Source organism: Lissotriton helveticus, chromosome 4_1, assembly GCF_964261635.1.
Source record: "Lissotriton helveticus chromosome 4_1, aLisHel1.1, whole genome shotgun sequence".
NCBI lineage: Eukaryota > Metazoa > Chordata > Amphibia > Caudata > Salamandridae > Lissotriton > Lissotriton helveticus.
Window position 1 is genome coordinate 820,002,593 of NC_136063.1, and position 19,971 is coordinate 820,022,563.

The 19,971-nt window shown below is 47.1% G+C and overlaps 1 protein-coding gene across 1 annotated transcript in view; it reads left to right on the top strand.

The window, feature by feature from the left end:
• SMCHD1 (structural maintenance of chromosomes flexible hinge domain containing 1) overlaps positions 1 to 19,971 on the top strand; it is a 2,317,253-nt gene that overhangs the window by 1,139,187 nt on the left and 1,158,095 nt on the right. Inside the window, exon 29 of the mRNA XM_078687460.1 lies at positions 19,669 to 19,836. Within this exon, the coding sequence (XP_078543586.1) occupies positions 19,669 to 19,836 (168 nt within the window). The remainder of the gene's footprint in view (positions 1 to 19,668; positions 19,837 to 19,971) is intronic.

A 19,971-nucleotide genomic window follows, 5' to 3' on the forward strand; every position in this document is an offset into this window, starting at 1 on the left:
TACGGTATGATTGGATTATCACCAGTACACATCTGGGCTCAGAGTAACTGGTAGGATTTATCCATTATTAGTGTACAAATTCACTATTATTGTAAATTTATTTACTCCAATTTGCAGTCGCAGTATTCACCAGGTCCTGAGGAAAGCTAGGACCAGTTGTCCATCTAGCTGAAACATGTCGACCTCAATACACCATGCCTTGACATAGTTATTATTTAAAACTATTGGGCATTGTTTTTAGATTTGACCCTAGTACCATACCTAATAAACTGACTTTTGGTTCTTTGAGTCAATTTTATTTTCACTTCCACTTTTCACGCGCACTGCACTCAATTGGCATCACTAGTGAAGCACTGTGGTCTAAAATTATATCTACAAAATCCATCTTTGCATCATTTCTAGGTGCCTTGATCAAGAATTGGATTTATGATACATCTCCCACGTGACGATACTCCACCAGATGGGTGGGCTGATGGGAATTTTTTCTAGGCCAGTGCCATCACTACAGTGTTATTAATGGATTCATGGTTCTAGACCCAACACGGCATACTCACAGTAACTTTGACCGGGCTTCTTCCGTTTGTTTTTGCAAGTACAGGCAAACACCTTTAATTAATGACAAAGTGGCTCAGGCCTACAGGGACACATGTGCCAGTGTCACTATGGTGACACCTAACTTTGTGGACCCTGGACAGATTGTACTGGGTGATAATTACCTGGTGACCAATGCAAGCAATGTCACTACTACACATAGTGTGGCAGTTGTTAACTTCTCCTGGGGAGTGGTAACTGGCCTCAAAAGAGTTGTGGTAAGTGCAGACCTCCCAGTTGAATGTCTGTTGGGGAATGATCTTGAATCCTCAGTATGGTCAGAAGTGGAGTATAGGACTCATGCAGAGATGTTAGGCATATCAGCTCATGTCCGTGCTGTGACCTTGTCACAGGCCAAAAAGTGCCAAACTGAACAGTTCTTGGATCCTGTAACTATGGACCAAGTACCACCCAAGTGAAAGAGCAGTAGGGTTAAGGCAGTGCCTTCCCCCCTGCCCTCAGGTGAAGATCAGCCTTCTCAGGAAGCTGATTGTGAGACCCCTGAAGGAACTGTCCTAGAAGAGCTTGAACCTGACCAGGTTTTGTTTCTTGGGACAGGGGGACCTTCAAGGGCAGACTTGAGGCAGGCACAGTTAAACTGCCCCTCTCTTGAACCCCTCAGACAGCAAGCTGCTTCTGAGGCTGCTGGGAATGCTACAGGTACCCATAAAGTTTACTGGGATGAAGGACTCCTTTATTCTGAGGGTAGAGACCCCAAGCCTGGTGCTTCCAGGAGGTTGGTCATACCTCAGGCCTTTAGGGGTTTCCTTCTTACCTTAGCCCATGATATTCCCTTAGCAGGACATTTAGGCCAGAACAAGACTTGGGACAGGCTTGTCCCTCACTTTCACTGGCCACATATCTCAGAAGATGCCAAGGAGTTTTGTTGCTCCTGTGTGACCTGCCAAGCCAGTGGCTAATCAGGTGGCACAACAAAGCCCCCCCTTATACCACTACCTGTGGTGGGGTTACCCTTTGAAAGAGTAGGGATTGACATTGTTGGACCAATGGATCCCCAAACAGCCTCTGGGCACAGATTTATACTGGTGGTAGTGGATCATGCCACCAGGTATCCAGAAGCTATTCCTCTAAGGACCACACAGCACCTGTTGTGGCAAGAGCCCTCCTGGGAGTTTTCTCAAGAGTGGGCTTTCCAAAGGAGGTTGTGTCAGATAGAGGTGCAAACTTCATGTCTGGGTCCTTGACTGCAATGTGGAAGGAGTGTGGTGTTAATTACAAATTCACTACTCCCTACCATCCACAGTGCAATGGGCGTGTTGAAAGATTTAACAAGACCCTAAAGGGTATGATCAAGGGTTTACCTGAAAAGCTTAGGCGAAGATGGGACATCCTTCCACCCTGCCTTCTGTTTGCTTACAGAGAGGTCCCACAAAAGGGGTTGGCTACATCCCTTTTGAGCTTTTGTTTGGGCATCCTGTAAGGTGACCCCTATGTCTGGTGAAGGAAGGATGGGAGTTACCTCTCAAAAAGCCTAAAGAAGACATAGTGGACTTTGTGCTTGGTCTCCGCTCCAGGATGGCTGAGTATATGAAGAAGGCTTCTAAAAACCTTGAGGCTAGCCAGGAACTTCAAAAAGCTTGGCATGACCAAAAGGCTGTGCAGACTGAGTACCAGCCAGGACAGAAGGTGTGGGTGTTGGAGCCAGTGGCCCCAGCAGCACTCCAGGACAAATGGTGTGGACCCCACACAATTGTTGCGAAAAAGGGAGCGGTCACCTACCTGGTGGACCTTGGAACTCCCAGGAGCCCCCACAGGGTGCTCCATGTCAACAGACTCAAAGCATATGTTGACAGGGCAGACATGGGCTTGCTCATGGCTACAGATGAGGGACAGGAGGAAGAGAGTGACCCTCTCCCAGACCTGTTGATTCCGAACCCTGATGATGGTTCAGTTGATGGTTTGGCCTTAGCTGGCAGCCTCACTGGCCAGCAGCAACAAGACTGTAGACAAGTTCTACAGTCCTTCAGACTTATGCTTTCCTTGACACCTAGTCAGACTAACTGGAGCACCCATGAGGTGGACACTGGTGACAGTCTGCCTGTGAAGAGTAAGATCTACAGGCAACCTGACCATGTCAGGAACTGTATAAAGACTGAGGTACAGAAAATGTTGGAGCTGGGAGTAATTGAGCCCTCAGAGAGCCCCAGGGCCAGCCCAGTAGTCCTTGTACCAAAACCTCACGCCCAAGATGGTAAGAGAGAGATGAGGTTCTGTGTGGACTATAGAGGTCTCAATGCTGTCACTAGGACAGATGCTCACCCAATTCCAAGTGTTATAGTCAACAGTTGGTCCTAGACAATAATTCAACATACAAACCAATTTTTAAATAGTCTGCTTCAAATGATTTCTTTTAGTCACCTTTGAATTAAATCACTGATTAATATAGAACAATACATGATAGATATAATAGCCCCAAAATTTATCAATTGGTACAAGAAAAACACACCTGAAACCAATACGTCTCAATAAAGTCCATGAGACTTCCTTATTTAATATATATTTTGAAAATAGCAATTATAAAATACAATTATTCACAAAAAAGGGTTCCAATATCAATGAAGTACACAGGAAAGAGTGAGAGTAAGTGCTCATGTGGTTGATCAAGAGGATCAGTGAAGAAAAGTGAAAATGATTTATGTACAAAAATGAGCCTGCCCTAATTCAAAAGCTCGCAAAAAATGTAACTCTTTTTCGCTGGCACGTGGATGAAAAGTCCTCCTGTATTCCTTAGTTTGCAGCAAAGGCAAAAGGAAGTGGAGGGGGGGCCGGGACAGGAAAATGTAGGTGCAGGCTCCAAAGGAAATTGTCGACGTTTCGACCCAGAACAGAAAAATGGGTAATTGGATTCCTCAAGGACGGGTCTTCATCAGGACGGGGCAAGGGAGAAGGGGGGGGGGCGAAGGGTTTCTCAATGTGCACGTAGGTAAAGTAACCCCAATATCAGTGGGCACCCTTGTGTGATGTGCCACATGTGCGATGTTAATCCGCACCCAAATCGTTTATCACTGTGCTGAATCTAGCACCACGAGTCGTCCCGCGGTAGCGTTCTGCCGTTTGTGTAAATTATTTCCTCAAGTCGATTGCACGACTTCGGAGGAACATGTCTTCTCCTTCTCACGCAGTCAATGGCACCGTACTGCCTCTGTGAAAACCCAATTCCAAGAGCAGATGAGCTCATTGATAGATTGGCTTCTGCCAAGTTTCTGAGCACATTTGATTTGACAGCAGGCTATTGGCAAATCAGGTTAGCTGAGGATGCCAAGGTCAAAACTGCTTTCTCGACCCCAGGAGGTCATTACCAATTTGTGGTGATGCCCTTTGGTTTGAAGAATGCACCTGCCACCTTCCAAAAGTTGGTGAACCAAGTCCTCACTGGGTTGGATGACTTTTGTGCAGCTTATCTCGATGATATTGCTGTCTTCAGCTCCACCTGGATCACCTGATCCACCTGAAGAAGGTTTTAGAGGCCCTGCAGAAGGCAGGTGTGAGAAGTTGGCCTGATATATGATGCTCACTAGTTCTAGTGATCACCTTGTATCAGTCCAAACAACCCTTATGGTGATTGGTTGTAAGTCAACCTTATAGACCAGCTATCCTAATGGTAGCATGGACAAAGCAGTCTTAGGCTAAACTCTTTTGGCATGTGAAGCCAGCTGTTTTACCACAATATAACCCCTTGAATACCAGATGAAAGGACACCACACAGGTTGTTATGAAAATAAACAATATATTTATTAATAACAAACACCTCTGAACTCTTTATGAGGTCAGAGGGCTAAGCACATGACAGTCTCTAGGAAAAATACGACAAGTTGCACAAAATTACAATGGTGCCCTAGGGGCACGGCAAACCATATACTTAGTAAATGGAATGTGAGAGTCGATAGAAGAAATGGAGCTGTCCAGAGGCTGCAGGACCGCTGGGACTACGCTATCCTAACCTTAGGTAAGTAATAGGAGGCCCACGGGACGCGGGTGCAGCGTGTGAACTCACACGCGGGATGCGTAACAACGTCTATGGGCAGTACAGTGCAAGTAAAAGGTAAGTACGGACAATCCTGACTAGTTAGGACTAAAACGACTGTGGAACTGGACACTAGGAGAGTCAAGCTACCCTTGAGCACCGAAATGCTCTCGTTACCTCACCCACGGGCTGCGGGTGCATAGGTGCGAAGTCGTGTCGGGTTTCTGCGTTGAAGTCAATGGAGCCTGAAAGAAAAGATGCTGCAGGCGACCAGGAGGAAGATGTCCGGTGGGATCCAAGGGTGGATCCGGAAAGCTGAAGACCTGAAAGCAGAGGGGACAATGTTCAATGTCACTAGCCAGGGACTGGAGTGGAACCAGGAAGGAACCAGATGTCGTCGTCGCAATCAGGTGAAGATTGGACGCTTGACTCTGCAGCCACGTGGACCAGGAGGTGTCTTCGACGACCAGGATGGAGGCACGAGCTGTCCCACGCAGGCTCTCGCTGTCGGCGGTGTCTGTTCCGGAATCGGCGTCAACAGGCCTTGGCAAAGGCAACCCACGCGGTGAGTGGAAAAGGCGTCTGGTGCGGACTAGGAGAGCCCGGGGTGCCCCTCTTTTGGAAGGGGGCAAGGGCCAGTCTGGAGCAACCAGACCAGCAGTGAAGATTTCAAGGTTCGTCGTCTAGGAGGCCACTAGCCAGCCGGCAAGTGACCAGACAACGCGTCGAGCAGCAAACAAGCAGAAGGGCCCCACGCAGATCTCGTGGATGCTGGAGGGCGGATCTTCGGGGCTGGGGCTTCTCAATCCCCAAAGAACTTGGTCGAGGTTACCTCGGGAGTCGTGCTGGAAGCGAAGTGCAGTTTCTTTCAAGATGGCCGGTCCCACGTGTCTCGTCGCACCCACGGATCTGAGCTGTGCTGCAGATGTGAATTGAGGTCGGAGAGGTCTGGGAATCCGGGTCTCGTCGGGCTCTGAAGTCTGGATCCTCAAGGGAAGACGACAAAGTGAAGCCGCTTGACGCTTGATGGTGCCTGCAGTTGCAGGGTGGACACTCCTTGCCCACAAGGGAGATTTCTTCAGTCTTCTGTGGAGCAGAACGTCGAAGTCCAGAGTTTCTTCTTGTAGAGTAGTTTAGGATTAATCTAACTTGGAATGGGACCAGCTCCTACCTTTATCCTGCTAAAGGGGGCTGCACTACTGACTAGGTCCCTCCCCTGGGTGGGACCAGGAAGGGGGGTGGTTACACCCCCTATCCTTTGTCCGGTTTTCACGCCAGAGCTGGGGCAGGGATGCCCCAGCAACTGGTTTGAACCGGTGTGGGCACAGGGCACCTTGTGTGCCCCAGGCATGTCTCATTCCTTTCAGGCCTATCCTACCCAATACACAAAGTCCTGTCTGGGGTGGTGCTAGCACCTCCCAAGGCAGGAAACCCTTTGTCCAAGCCTCCCTTGCTGGAAGGACTCCCAGCAGCATGAGGTCAGACTTGTGTCTGTGGTGGCAGCATCCATTTTGTGATGCCAAGGCTCGAGTTAACTTTAACCGGGGTTCAAAGTTACATACATGTCGTGCCCCTCTAGAAGGGTGGAATGCTACCCCCGTCGCCAGAATTGGCGAGGGGGTAGTATTCCAATTCGTATGACACCTTACTCGACATGTTTTGATGTTATACCAGAGTTAGCATTTAACCGCGAGATTGATAATGCACTTAAGAGTATATGGTATAGCGTTATCATGGAACAGCTATTAGGACTTGGTTCTGCAAGCTGCAGACAGGCTCAGCTCATGCTAGAGCACCATCTCACACACAACCAAACACTCTGCCTCCAGGATTGTTAAGGCCTGCCATAGGAGTGACTTATAGGTTACTGTGTGTCTATATATAAGGGTAGATATAGGAATACTATACCTAAGCAAAGAGTGATTACATGACCTTGCTCATGCCAGAGCACCATCTCACATAATTCCAAGCACTCTGCCTTCAGGATTGATAAGGCCTGCCATAGGAGTGACTGATAGGGATATATGTGTCCATTTTAGGGTTAGATATAGGTATACTATATCTATAGCAAAAGGTGATTACACCACCTTGCCCCAGCTGTCTTGCAGCCAGTTGTGTCAGTTTTAGGTGGCCAGCCAGGGGTGGCATAATACATGCTTCAGCCCCTGGTAGGCCCTGGGTACACCTATGCCCTGGATACCTAAGGTACACTGTACAGGGACTGATAAGGTGGCCCAGTACCAATTGGTAAATGCACCTAAAGTACATGGTTGTCAATTTAGAGAGAGAACAGCTAGGCTGTGGGTCTGATTAGCAGGCCCACAGCCAGGGAAAGTCGTAAACCAGTGAAGCAAAAAGCAAAAATCTGGGGTGACCATATTATTGCAGACCCCACTCTCCTACAGCAGGCTTAACTATCAAGGCCACAAAGTGCCAGATAGGGCAGAGTAAGGTTGTGTACCTGGGGGTCAGGTTCAACCATTGGAGAGTAAGATCCAGACCATCAAGGACTGGGCTCCTCCAACCACCCAGACACAGGTCAGAGCTTTCTTGGGCCTGTCTGGTTACTACAGAAAGTTTGTTAAGAATTATGGGTCCATTGTGACACCACTTAATGACCTGACTTCAAAGAAGATGCCAAAAAAGGTTCAGTGGACAGTAAGCTGTCAAAGGCATTTGATGACCTGAAGAAGGCCATGTGCTCTGCACCTATCTTGAAGAGTCCTGACTACTCCAAAGAGTTCATTGTCCAAACAGATGCTTCTGAGTTGGGGGTGGGAGCTGTGCTTTCACAGCTTAATGTAGATGGTCAAGACCAGCCCATTGCTTTTATTAGCAGAAGGCTGACCCCTAGAGAGAAACGTTGGTCAGCCATTGAGAGGGAGGCCTTTGCTGTGGTTTGGGCCCTGAAGAAGTTGAGGCCATACTTGTTCGGCACTCACTTCAAAATTCAGACTGACCATAAGCCCCTTTTGTGGCTAAATCAGATGAAGGGTGAGAATCCCAAACTGCTCAGGTGGTCCATTTCCCTACAGTGGATGGACTTTACAGTGGAGCACAGACCAGGGACTGACCATGGCAATTCAGATGGTCTCTCCAGGTACTTCCAGTTAGAACATGAAGACACAACTGATCAAGGTTAGTCTAATGTCCCTGCGTTTTGGGGGGGGAGGGGGGTTATGTAGGAGAGTAGGGTCTGCTTTCCTATGGTCACCCCACTTTTTGCTTTTTGCTTCACTGGTTTTCGACTTAATGTGGCTGTGGGCCTGCTAATCAGACCCACAGCCCTGCTGTTCTCTCTCTAATTTTCACACCATGTACTTTAGGTACATCACCAATTGGAAATTGGGTCACTCTTGTGAGTCCCTGTACAGTGTACCATAGGTACCCAGGGCATAGGTGCACCCAAGGCCTACCAGGGGCTGCAGCATATCTTTTGCCACCCCTGGCTGGCCATCCAAACTGACACAACTGGCTGATCACTCAGCTGGGGCAAGGTCGTGTAATCACCTCTTGCTTAGGTATAGTATTCCTATACCTACCATTATATATAGACACATATGCACCTATAAGTCACTCCTATGGCAGGCCTTAACAATCCTGAAGGCAGAGTGCTTGGTTTTATGTGAGATGGTGCTCTAGCATGAGCTGAGCCTGTCTGCAGCTTTCTGAACCATTTCCTTATAGCTGTTCTTTGATATTGCCATACCACATACTCTTAAGTGCATTATAATCCTCGCGGTTGAATTCTAACTTTCGTTTGGCTTTATCAAAACATGTCGTGTTCTGGTGACGGGGGTAGCATTCCACCCTTCTAGAGGGAGAAGACATGTTGTTCCTACTAATCCCGGTTAAAGTTAACCAGAGCCTCAGCATCACAAAATGGATGCTGCTGCCACAGACACAAGTCTGACCTCCTGCTGCTCGGAGTCCTTCCAGCGAGGGAGGCTTGGACAATAGGTGTCCTGTCTTGGTAGGTGCTAGCACCACCCCAGACAGGCCATAGTGTATTGGGGCAGGGAGGGCTGAATGAAATGAGACACTGCCTGGGGCACACAAGGTGTCCCATGCATAGTCCGGTGCTGGGGCACTCCAGCTCTGGCGCGAAATTGGACAAAGGGAAAGGGGTGTAACCACCCCCTTTCCTGGTCCCACCCATAGGAGGGACCTAGCAGGTAATCCAGCCCCTACATTTGGTATATAGGTAGGAGCTGAGTCCCAAGACTTTAGATTTATCCTGACTGAAATTTAAAACGAAACTCTGGACCGTCGATGTTCTACCTGAAGATAGAAGACTGAAGAATCTCCCTTGTGGTCAAGGAGTGACCACCCTGTGCAACCAGGCACCATCAAGTGATCAACGGTTTGCTTTGTCGACGCTCCCGCCGGAGCCCGAGCACAGAGCCTGACAAGACCCGGACTAACAGACTTCCAACAGCCCGATCCACAGTTACATCAGAGCTAAGACCCGTGGAAGCGATGAGAGACGTGGGACCGGCCATCTTGGAAAGCCAGCGAATTGCTTTCCGTGCAACTTCTGAGGCACCCTCGAAGTTGTGCATTGGGGATTGAGAAGCCCCAGCCCCGAGCACCAACTGCACCGAAGATCAGCCCTCCACACTCCACGAGTTCTGCGTGGGGCCCTTCTGCATTTTCCTGCTCGACGCGTCTGTCCGGTCCCTTGCCCGTTCGTTGGCTAGTGGCCTCTCTGACGACGAACCTTTGAATTTACACCGCTGGTCTGGTTGCTCCAGACTGGCCCCTGCTTCCCTGAAAAGGAGAAGCCCATCAGACCTTGCTGGTCTGATCCAGAAGCCATCTTGGATTCCTCCGTGGGTTGCCTTTGCCAAGGCTTGTTGACTCCAATCCGGAAGCCGACACGGCCGACAGCGAGAGCCTTCGTGGGACAGTCCGTATCTAGCTCCTGGTCGTCGTCCACACCTCCTGGTCCACATGGCTGCTGAGTCAAGCTTCACGACATCACCTGATCGCATCCCAACATCGCCTGGTTCCTTCCTGGTCACTGGCTAGTGACCCAGACTCTGTCCCCTCTGCTTTCAGGTACTCTTCATCCTCGATCCGCCCTTGGATACACCCGGACACTTCTCTCCTGGTCGCCTGCAGCATCTTTCTCCAAGGCTCCATAGGAATCAACGACGAAACCCCACACACCTTGACACCTATGCACCCGCTACCTGTGGGTGAGGTAACGCGAGTACTACGGTGCTCCTGTGGGTATTGACTATCCTAGTGTCTAAGTTTTGAGTAGCTTTCTCCTAGTCCATCCGGAAGTGTCCTAAAAGAACTAGTTTCCAATTTTTTCGTTCCCATTCTAACTCTATGGTAACTCGCGTGTGTGTAAAGACACTGCACGCGCATCCCGTGGGTCTCCTGCTCCCTATCCTTTGGTAGTACAGGGTAGCCCCAATGATTCTCCAGGCCCTAGGCCTATCCTTTGTTCGTGACGTGGTTCTTATACTACTATTTTAGTATATGGTTTGAAGTGCCCCTAGGGCATTTCTGTATTTTGTGCAACTTATTGTATGATAATTGAGTATCTTGTTATGTGCTTGTGCCTCTGACCTCATAAAGAGTTCAGAGGATTAATTTAGTAATAAATAAATAGATTTTATATATATAACCTGTGTGGTGTCCTTTCACTTGTTATTAAAGGGATTGCATATGGTAAAACAGCTGGCTTCACATGCCCTCTTGAGTTTAGCCTAAGACTGCTTTGTCCATGCTACCACTAGGATAGCTGGTCTATAAGGTTGACTTTACAACCATCACCATAAGGGTTGTTTGGACTGATACAGGGTGCCCACTAGAATAGTGGACATCACATATCAGGCCAACTTCTCACAATTTGGGGGCAAGGCGGCTCACAGGCTGCAGACGCGCCCATTTGGCTTCACGGCTCTGGACTGCTAGGTAGAGCAACGACGTTTCAGTGTAAAATTTAACATGCTTCCAAACTCCAGAAATATAAAGAACCTTGCAATGCCGTGTGCACTCCTCAGATTGATTAAAACGTTCACCTTGGAAGCTCAAATGGCAGAAAAGTAACAAAATTAAAATCTGCTCCTATCAAAAAAGTGGTCAAAAAAATGTCCCTTTGCTGTTGGCTCGGCCATTAGCAATGCTAACAATCCCAAAATGTAAGCCAATCCGTTACTTCCTAACAAACTTACCTTTTTCCCCAAAGCGTCTGCGGTCTCTAGTCAATTGGTTTGAATCCAAAAGATAATCGTTTAAGGACTAGCTGACTGTTATCTTACCACCGGCGAGTATGCACATTTTACATGAGTTTCCAAAAGCCCACAAGAAAATCCATACAGTTTCACACCACAAAAATAATTTATTCAACTACCAAATGACATAACTTTAAACCCCCTCCACCCCCACATTCCGAAAAAGATAGTGGTGCGCGCGCCACTGGGAGCATATGTTTTCAATTATCGCGCCCTTGTCTAAGCATGATAATTGAAAACATATGGGCTTTGTGTGCACGTAACAGACACCAATAGGCCATGGGCAAATCAATGCGCCCGCCTTTGGCCTATTGCGTGCTTTGTTTTAAAAATACACGCACACAAAGCCCAATAGCGGAACCCAAAAGGAATTGCACACGCACGAGCTTGTGCGATTCCAGAGTCCGTTTTCAGACCCCAGACAAAAGGGCTCTCGCCCTGCGTGGCACTGCTGCGCAGTGCAACACAGGGCGCGAGCCCTAAAATGAAATGAAATTACTATTGATGAATACCTTTCTGAACTAGAGATTTATGAACTTCGCTCAGGTTTACGCTTTAATGCATCCTCTTCACACTTGTCTTCTTACTTCCTTCTATGCCCCTACCTCCACAGATGGGTGTTGTGACTTCCTGCACCATTTCTGATTATAATGCTGTGTTCCCCAACCATGTTTGTATTATCTATGTTCATATATATAGACTTTCTGCTCTGATATGTCCTCCACCAGCTTATCGTTTTGGCTTCCTGTATCCCTCATAAACATGTGTTATATTGTTATATTTACTAGCCGCCTGTGTATTATTGTTTAGAAGAAGTGGTATGAGGTTTTGATTACATTTACAGTCTCCGGTGATTATGGCTTTGTGGTCTATTATCATTCCGTAAAATTACTTGATTCCTTTATAGGTTCATAATGCATGGCTGCCTATTGGTTTGTGTGTGTGTGCGCGCTTCCCCATCTGGACACCAACTCATAAACTAGTGATGTGTCCTGGTCCTTTTCTATGGAACCACCTACTGTTCAACCTCTTGAAATCCCTAATAATCCCGCCTCCAGTTGTTCAAGATTCCTGGAGTACCAATCCCTTCTTGAATTGTAAAGACCAGTATGACCACTGATAACTAGCCTGTTGTTTCTTTTTGTTAAACTTGCTTTTGGAATGTTAGGAAATTTGTGGGGCGAGCCCAGCTGTTAGAAAGGGAGGAAAAGACAGGCAGTCGTGCTGTGGACACAGCATTGTGTTATCTCATAACCTACACAAGCATAAAGTATTGGCAGCCTTGTTACTTTACAACACTACAATCTGATTATGAGCCGACCTGATACGGCCCCACACTAGTGTAGAGTGATTGGTGGTAACATAAATTTGTGGAGTATGTGATATACCCATAAATGAAAATTGCCCGAGTTAGGACACAACAGCTGAGAAGCAATAGACTTCTGTTTAGATATAGCAGCACCGAATGACTAGTGGAAATTAATGAACGTCTCACTGTGCATTTCAGTCTATTTCAATCTATTGTGGCTAGAGCAGCAACAGTAGTTCACAAGCTCAGTATTTTGGCTCGATCACACATCCCAGTGTACAAACTACTCCACAACATCTTGAGCATACTTCCTACTCACATATGCACATCAACATGCAACAGATATTATTTTGCTGTCCAGCTGCCGTTTACATTTTTTCTATTCTTAATCTACTCAAACCGGAGCTGGTTTCTGCATGTTTGGTAACGGAATGTGCAGACAAAAATCTGTAGGATCGTCCGTGTTCATCCTACCCCAATCTACATTCAAGCAAATGGAAATGATGATGATTTGTTCTAAATGTGCCTATAAAGTACAGGACATGTATATGCTGACTGTTACAACCACAAAGTGGCTGTTTCAGTGTCTCCATCACATAATAGTTTTCCTTTTCAGAGACTGAGCCAGATGGGAAACTTGAAAGGGATAGTACATGTAAACTCTATTTTTGTGTAAATCTTGCTTGGAACATATGCACAATCTTATACTCTAACTCCTTCCTTTTAGTTTTTTCCTTCTCCTGGCATAGGAATATTTCTTAAATGATACATCGGAAAGAAACTTCCAGCTCAGGCATCAGACTGGATTCGGAAATTTCTCTTGAGCAGTACCCCTGTGCGCCTGTAGGTAGCATGGCTTGGCTCTATGTGGCATTGTCCGCGCAAAAAGTGATGTGCGTGGTGCTTGTATAGTCGCCACTCCAATGCGCTGACGCCAGTTATTTTCTTTTTGCTCCAGTCAGCGCAGATCTAGAGAACTACCTCCAGTCACATTTTGACTGACCTTTTTCAACCTTTTGTCAAAGACTTTTTGATACATTGTCTCCAGGTGTAGCAGGATGTGGAAGGCTGGTATCTGATAAAGACTTCTGGATGAAGATTAGTTACCTTAGAATTATCCCCCAGGCGTCAGACTGGATCTGGAAGCTTTTTCAGAACCCGTAACCCTTTGTGCCAGTAGATGGCGTTGTTTGGCTCAGTGTGGCGCTATACGTGCCAAAAGTGACATGTGCATGCTCATATAGGCGCTGACGTCAGCTCTTTTCTTTCTGCGCCACTCAGCGCAGTTCCAAAGCAAGCCTTTTTGACTGTGCTTTTTTGACATTTTGTCAAGTTTTTGAGAGTTCTTTTCTTGGTCTGGTAGGGATATCCGCTAGGAAGGCTGACTTCAGACACTACAACTCCTTTAATTGACCAGTGTTTGTGCCGGGCCCGCATTTTGTTTGCCTCTGGTGCCTGTAGCGCGACCATGACCCAAAGACCTCCACTGATTGCTGCACCATACACACAAAGGCCTTGAGGAAACAGTCTCTCAAGCTCCTTGCTGCCCGATGCGCTTCCTGGTCGAGAGGAAGGTCCCGGGGTCGGTTGCAGAGTCCAAGGTCCTCGTCTCATTCAAGGTCGTCGGCCCACTTGGATAAGTCCCACAAAAAGAAGAAAAGCAAGAAGTCAAAGAGGCCTTTGTCTTTGCCTTATCAAACGCAGTCTTCAGACAAGACTAGGGAGCATCGTCATTCGAGGCAAGGCTCCCGGTCTGAGCCTGCTCCTGGGCTGACTCCACACCTCTCTGAGTTTCCGGGATTTAGAGCGACCCCTGCTTAACTTCAAGAGTTTTATGAGGCCATGCACCTTATATTTGAGCATCCCACTCCCGCTGGCGTGCCTTCAGTCCTGCAGGTTGGGGAGGGGTGCCTAGAGGTTCCAAGTCGGTGGTTCCATCCCCAGCTCCAGTTGGGTTCCTCTGATCCACGGATGTATCTGGACTGGCGCCAGTTGTACCATCTCGACCTTCTATGGCACCAGTCCTGATGCTGACCCTCCCGACTCAGACATGGAACAGGAATGGTGCCGTCTGGAGCCATGCTTTCCAGGCTGGAGCCTGAACCCTATTCCTATGGGCTAGGGCTTGAGGAGGACTTGGAGGGGGAAGTTGCTGGTCCCTGAAGAATACCAGTCCTTGGATTCCAGTGTGGAGTGGTGTGAGGACTTGGCAGAGGCCAGTAGACTGGACACTTTTCCAGATACTAGCATGCTTTCTCCCTGTACCGTGGGTACGGAAGAGGGGTTGTCACTTGCAATGGTGGTGAGAAAGGCAGTCGAGGTCCTGGACTTTAGCCTACCCTCAGTGGCAGTCAAGACGGGCGTCTTGACAGAGATGCTTCATCCGGGAGTGACCCCCTCAGAACCACTTCTCCCATTTAATTAAGCCCTTACAGAAGTCCTGCTTGAAACAAGGTCGAAGCCCAGCAGAGGGGATCTTGTGAACAGGACTATTGCCCTCTCCCACTTCCCGGCCTCAGGGGACCCTCATTTCCTTAACAACATCCTACCCGGAGAGCTTGCTTGGCCAAGCCTCCATTTCCTGTGTAATATCCGGGCGCATTTCCTACCGACTTGCTGGATAGGGAATCCAAGAGGCTGGACACCTTAGGCAAGAAGATGTTTTCTTCCACCAGCCCGGCACTGCCGCTGTGAACACTGTGGGCCTTTTGGACTGTTACTCCCATGCTCTATGGGCTTCTGTTATGCAGGTGTGCCCATGGTTCCGGAGGAGGCCCAGACCATACTTTCCCAAGCTGTTGCTGACGGGACAGATGAAGCAAAGTTGACGATCAGATGTGAATTGGATACCATTGAATTACTGGGCTGGGCGGTTTCCTCGACGGTGGCCTTACGGCACCATGCCTGGCTGAAAACAACTGGCTATTCAGGAGATGTCAAAGCATTGCTTATGGGCATGCCCTTTAATGTATCCCATCTCTTCGAAGACAAGACAGACTCCGCAATGGAGCGCTTCAAGGATGCAGGGCTGCGGTGAGGCCCTTGGGTCTTTCCAATGCCCCTTCCCACCCCCAGTCCACCTTTCAATCCCTTTGTAGCCACGGAAAGGGCTTCCAGCGGCGTTTAAACCCACTCAACTACCACAGTGCTCAAGCTTCTCCGCCTCTGTGTGGCCGAACACACAGCACCCAACAGACCTTGTGGGTCAGACAGCCAGAGGTCGGGCCAGCCTCTCTTCCCGGCAGCTGCAGCCGCCAAACCCTTATACTTTGCCCTCTTACCATCATGGGCACCTAGTGAGAAGCAGGATGCAGCATCAACTACCCCACTGAAGGTCTATAACATCGGCCGATTAGTTATTAAAATTGTCCGAAAGGGCCACTCCCTCCCCTTTGTGACTACCCCTCCACCTGCTTGCGACAGACTGACGGAGGGCCATCATACCTGCTCCGCCAAGAAGTGACAACTCTCTTGTCCAAGGGGTGCCAATGCCAGAAGTAGGTTGGGGATGCTATTCCTGCTAATTCCTGGTGCCCAAGAAGGATGAAGACCTTCGTCCTATCCTAGACCTGCACTCTCTCAATTTCTTTTTCAAGAAGGAGAAGTTGAAAATGCTCACTCAAGGCCTGTCTGCCCTGGACCCGGGAGACTGGATGGTAGCGTCAAACTTGCATTACCATACTTCCACATTCCTATGCTGCTTGCCCACAGGTGTTACCTGTGGTTCACGGTGGGCCATGAGCCCTTTGTTTGCCTTGCTTCCCTGTGGCGCCTCTCAGGTGTTCACCAAGGTGATGGCGGTGTTTGCAGCTCATCTGCGGAGATCAGGGGTGGTAGTCTTCCCCTATCTCGACGACTGGTTGATGAAGGCGGGCTCGCCCAAGATTGTTGGCTCCCACCTTCAGACTACGGTGGATCTCTTGCATTCACTGGGAGTTCACTATCCACATGCCAAAGTCCTACCTGACTTCCTCGCATACGCTCTCTTTCATCAGAGCTCTTTTGGGCACTGTGCTGTTTTGGGCCTATCCTGCTTCACGGTGAGTCCAGGATTATCAGGCTGTGATACCGATGTTTCAGCCTCTACCCTGGATTTCAGTGAGACTGACTCTAAATTTCCTGGGACTCATGGCTTCGTGCATCCTGCTTGTGACATACGCCCGCTGGCATATGCGGGCTCTGCAGTGGGAACTGAACTTCCAGTGGGCTCAGCATCAGGGGAATCTCTCTGATATGGTCCAGATCTCGGAGGGAACTGCAAAAGATCTACAATGGTGGGAGGCCTCAGGTCTCCAGTAGAATCCGGACCCCACATCAACGTTCTGGAGCGCAGGTGATCCGTCTGGAATGAAAAGCCATTCTACACTCAATCAAGGGAAGGCTAGTACAAGTGTTCACGTACAACAACACCACCATGTGATACTTCAACAAACAGGGCGGGTGGGGTTGTGGACCCTTTGTCAAGAGGTCCTGTGTCCCTGGACATGGCTGGAACAGCAGAGCATTTCCCTGGTGGTTCAACATATGGCAGGCTCTGAACGCCAGGCTGATGAACTCAGCCGCAGATGCCTAGCAGATCACAAATGGTGTCTCCATCCGTAGGTGCTACATGATCTTTTTCTGCAGTGAGGAGAGCCTTGGTTAGATCTGTTCGCCACCGCAAAGAATGAGCAATGTCAGCAGTTCTCCATTCTGGAGTTTCCGAAGTGACTCTTGCTCTGAGACATTTTTTGTCTCGAGTGGAGCTCAGACCTCCTGTATATCTTTTTGCCCTTTATCACTCCTGCCCAGAGTTCTCAAGAAGATCAATAATGACTAGGCCAAAGTCATCCTTGTGGCTCCAGACTGGGTCGGAGATTTTGTTCTCCTGAGCTGGTGAGCATGGCCATCTGTTCTCCGATCAGGCTCCCCCTTTGGGAGGATCTTCTGTTAAAGCAGCAGAGGAGGGTTCTCCTTCTTGCGTGGAGATTGAGCCGTGACATTTGACAGCTTTTGACCTTCCACCCGAAGTCTGCAAGGTTATCTTGGCAGGCAGTCGTCTCTCCACGAAAACAAAAAATTGGTTTATGTTTATGTCTATATATGTTTGTTATGCAGATGTCTATATATGTGTAACTTTATTATTTTTTCCTTTTACAAAAATAAATTATTGATTTTTTCCAAATGAAGGCATTGTGGTATGTGTATTTTTTGAATTATTTATAAAAATTCGAATGGGACATTGTACCATTTATAGGGTAATTTGATGTTCCCTTTGACTAAGTAAGTTGATAGATATTTGTTCCTTCATAACAACTTTTTGCACAATGTGGGGATAATACTATGGTAAAGAATCTATACCTAATATGTCTCTTACAGATAAAGGTAAATAACTTGTTCGTTCGTGAAGTACTATTGCTTTGATAGCCAAGTTCATTGAAAACTGTACTTTGCCCATTCGATACTGCAGGACTTTTTGTTTTAGCCATTCCACATAACCACCATCTTGCGAGGTACTGCTTTGGTATCCATTTACAAGGTGAGGAATCTGCCATTAGAAGAAGTAGTGGGAAAAACAGTTAGTAATGCTCTTTTTGGTGGATACTGTAACTAACTGCAGATTCCTCGCCGCCGTCCTATCGCCCATTCTGTGGAATGGACTCTTTACTTCCCACAAAGAGATCTCAATTTAGAGGTCTGCTTACTTTCACATCTAAGCAGTTTGTAAGTTCAGTATCCAATGCCAGGGACATCCAGAAAGAAACTGACATCAGCGGGCATGGGTGGCCCATTTATGTTACTCCTACAGCATTCCATGGCGGTATCAAGTAAGTGAGGAGCCGCACCATTCCAGGTGCTGGCTTGCAGGATCAGTGCTGAGAACAATCCCCAAATCTAGTCTTGCACTTTTGGGTATTCAGAAAGTGAGAATCTTTGGTTAGATAGAGTATCCATTAGAAAGTCCATTTCCGAAGGGAAGAAACTTTTGACTGCCTGTGACCTCCATTCTTTATGTTCACAGTGCCAATTATATTCCTATAGTGGCACACTACACTCACGTTTGGAGACATGCTGAATGAGGAATTTGGCAAATTTTTAAGTAATTGCCTTAGTTATATTGTATATTTGCAGAGTTTCAGCCCTTGTATGCAACAAAAGCTAGAGTTTGGTTTGGTTAGCATGGCACCTGCTTTGTGACATCATTTGATCTGCGTTGGAAAGGATATGCTGTCATCTCTGCTACAGGTCAAATTCATCCGAAATCTTTTGGAACAAACTGGTCTGTGGGCAAATAACCTAAATCAAATTTTCGAACCAAACTGTGATTAAATAATAATTATGGCACAAATCTGTTCTGTATACAGATTTTAAAACTGTGGACAAAGAAACAAGAACATATTTCCTTTCAGGGAAATTTGGAAAGATGTAGCAAACCTAAACTGGCACATTTTATATTGAAGACTCAAATGTAGTATTTTACTGAACACACCAAGCAAAGTATCAGTACTTAATTAATGACATTTTGTTTTCTTCTGATTCCCATTGCCAATCTTGGAGGATAGTGGCAGAGGGACACTACATTTTCCTGTCAATAATGTAGACTTTGTGGGGATAAACTTGAATCTTTACCATTTGATTTGTACTTTTCCCCAATTTGTACACAATTGTAAAATCTTGCTGAGACCAGTATTCTTCAGGCTAATGGTCATCATTAGAAATTGTGGCACAGGTTTATTTGTATCAGGAGAACATTGGCAGTTTAAGGGCATTTTAACCAATTTTATAGTTTGAGTATTGCCAAAATTAGAGAATGTTTCATTGTTTCTTCCCTCTATTCACTTTGAACAAAAGAAGAGATGTAGGGGTATGGGCGCTTCACGATTATCTGATATTCTGCGATTGAGTGGCCAATGATGAATGTTTCTGAAACATTAGCAGCATGTTTAAAGCAAGAACTTGTGTCTGACTTGTAGGACCTGTGTTCGGTACCCCTTGCAGAAGAAAGTGGCAAAGACTTGTAGAGAAGATACATGGAACAGAGACCACAGGCAGCCATAGCAACCTTAAACAGCCAACTCAAATTGAATCACCAATTCACAAATGCATCCTAGCAACCAGCCCGGCATTCCAACACATGAGGTCATTAAAAGAATACAGAAGACCACAACCTCCATAGTATCCTAAGCAGTCTGCTGCAAAAAAGGGCTTGTGCCTGCACTAGGAAGGTGCTGATCGCACTCTAGATGTTTTGTTTTATCTGTTTATTTAAATCTCAGGTTATTGGTTGAGTAAGTTATAGCATTGAGTGTGAAATATGGATATGCATTGCCAATAGGTCTGCCGTTCATATTAAAGATGGCACCCACTAGGTAAGTAGATTCTCTTAATAAAATTGTCCTTTCACTTTCCAAAGTTGTGTTCACATGATATTCATTAAATCACGCATCCATTGTAGTCACTGTAATGTGTAGTAGGGTATTATTTTTTGAATGACCTCAGTTCTTGTGGTGAGTAATGCTCACATAAATGCATCTACTCTGTTTCCCTCCTAGACAAGCACACAGACAATGATCGTTAAAGGGATAAAGTTTGTTCCTGGCCCCCCTGAAACCAAAGAGTTGTGTTTTGCTTGGCGAGGATTTACAGATTTTGTAAGAATGAATTTAATTTCAGGGGTTCCAAGTAAACTGCTTCTCGTGGACTGGCCAGATTTACAACAGGTAAGTGTGTCTGTAGACATCCTTTCTTGGATTGCAATGAAACTTTAATGGCTCATGCCATTTTAGCAGCTTGTATCGGTTATAGGTGTCAATTGTTGATCCAGGAAGGCTGTAATCATACCATATTTTCAGGAT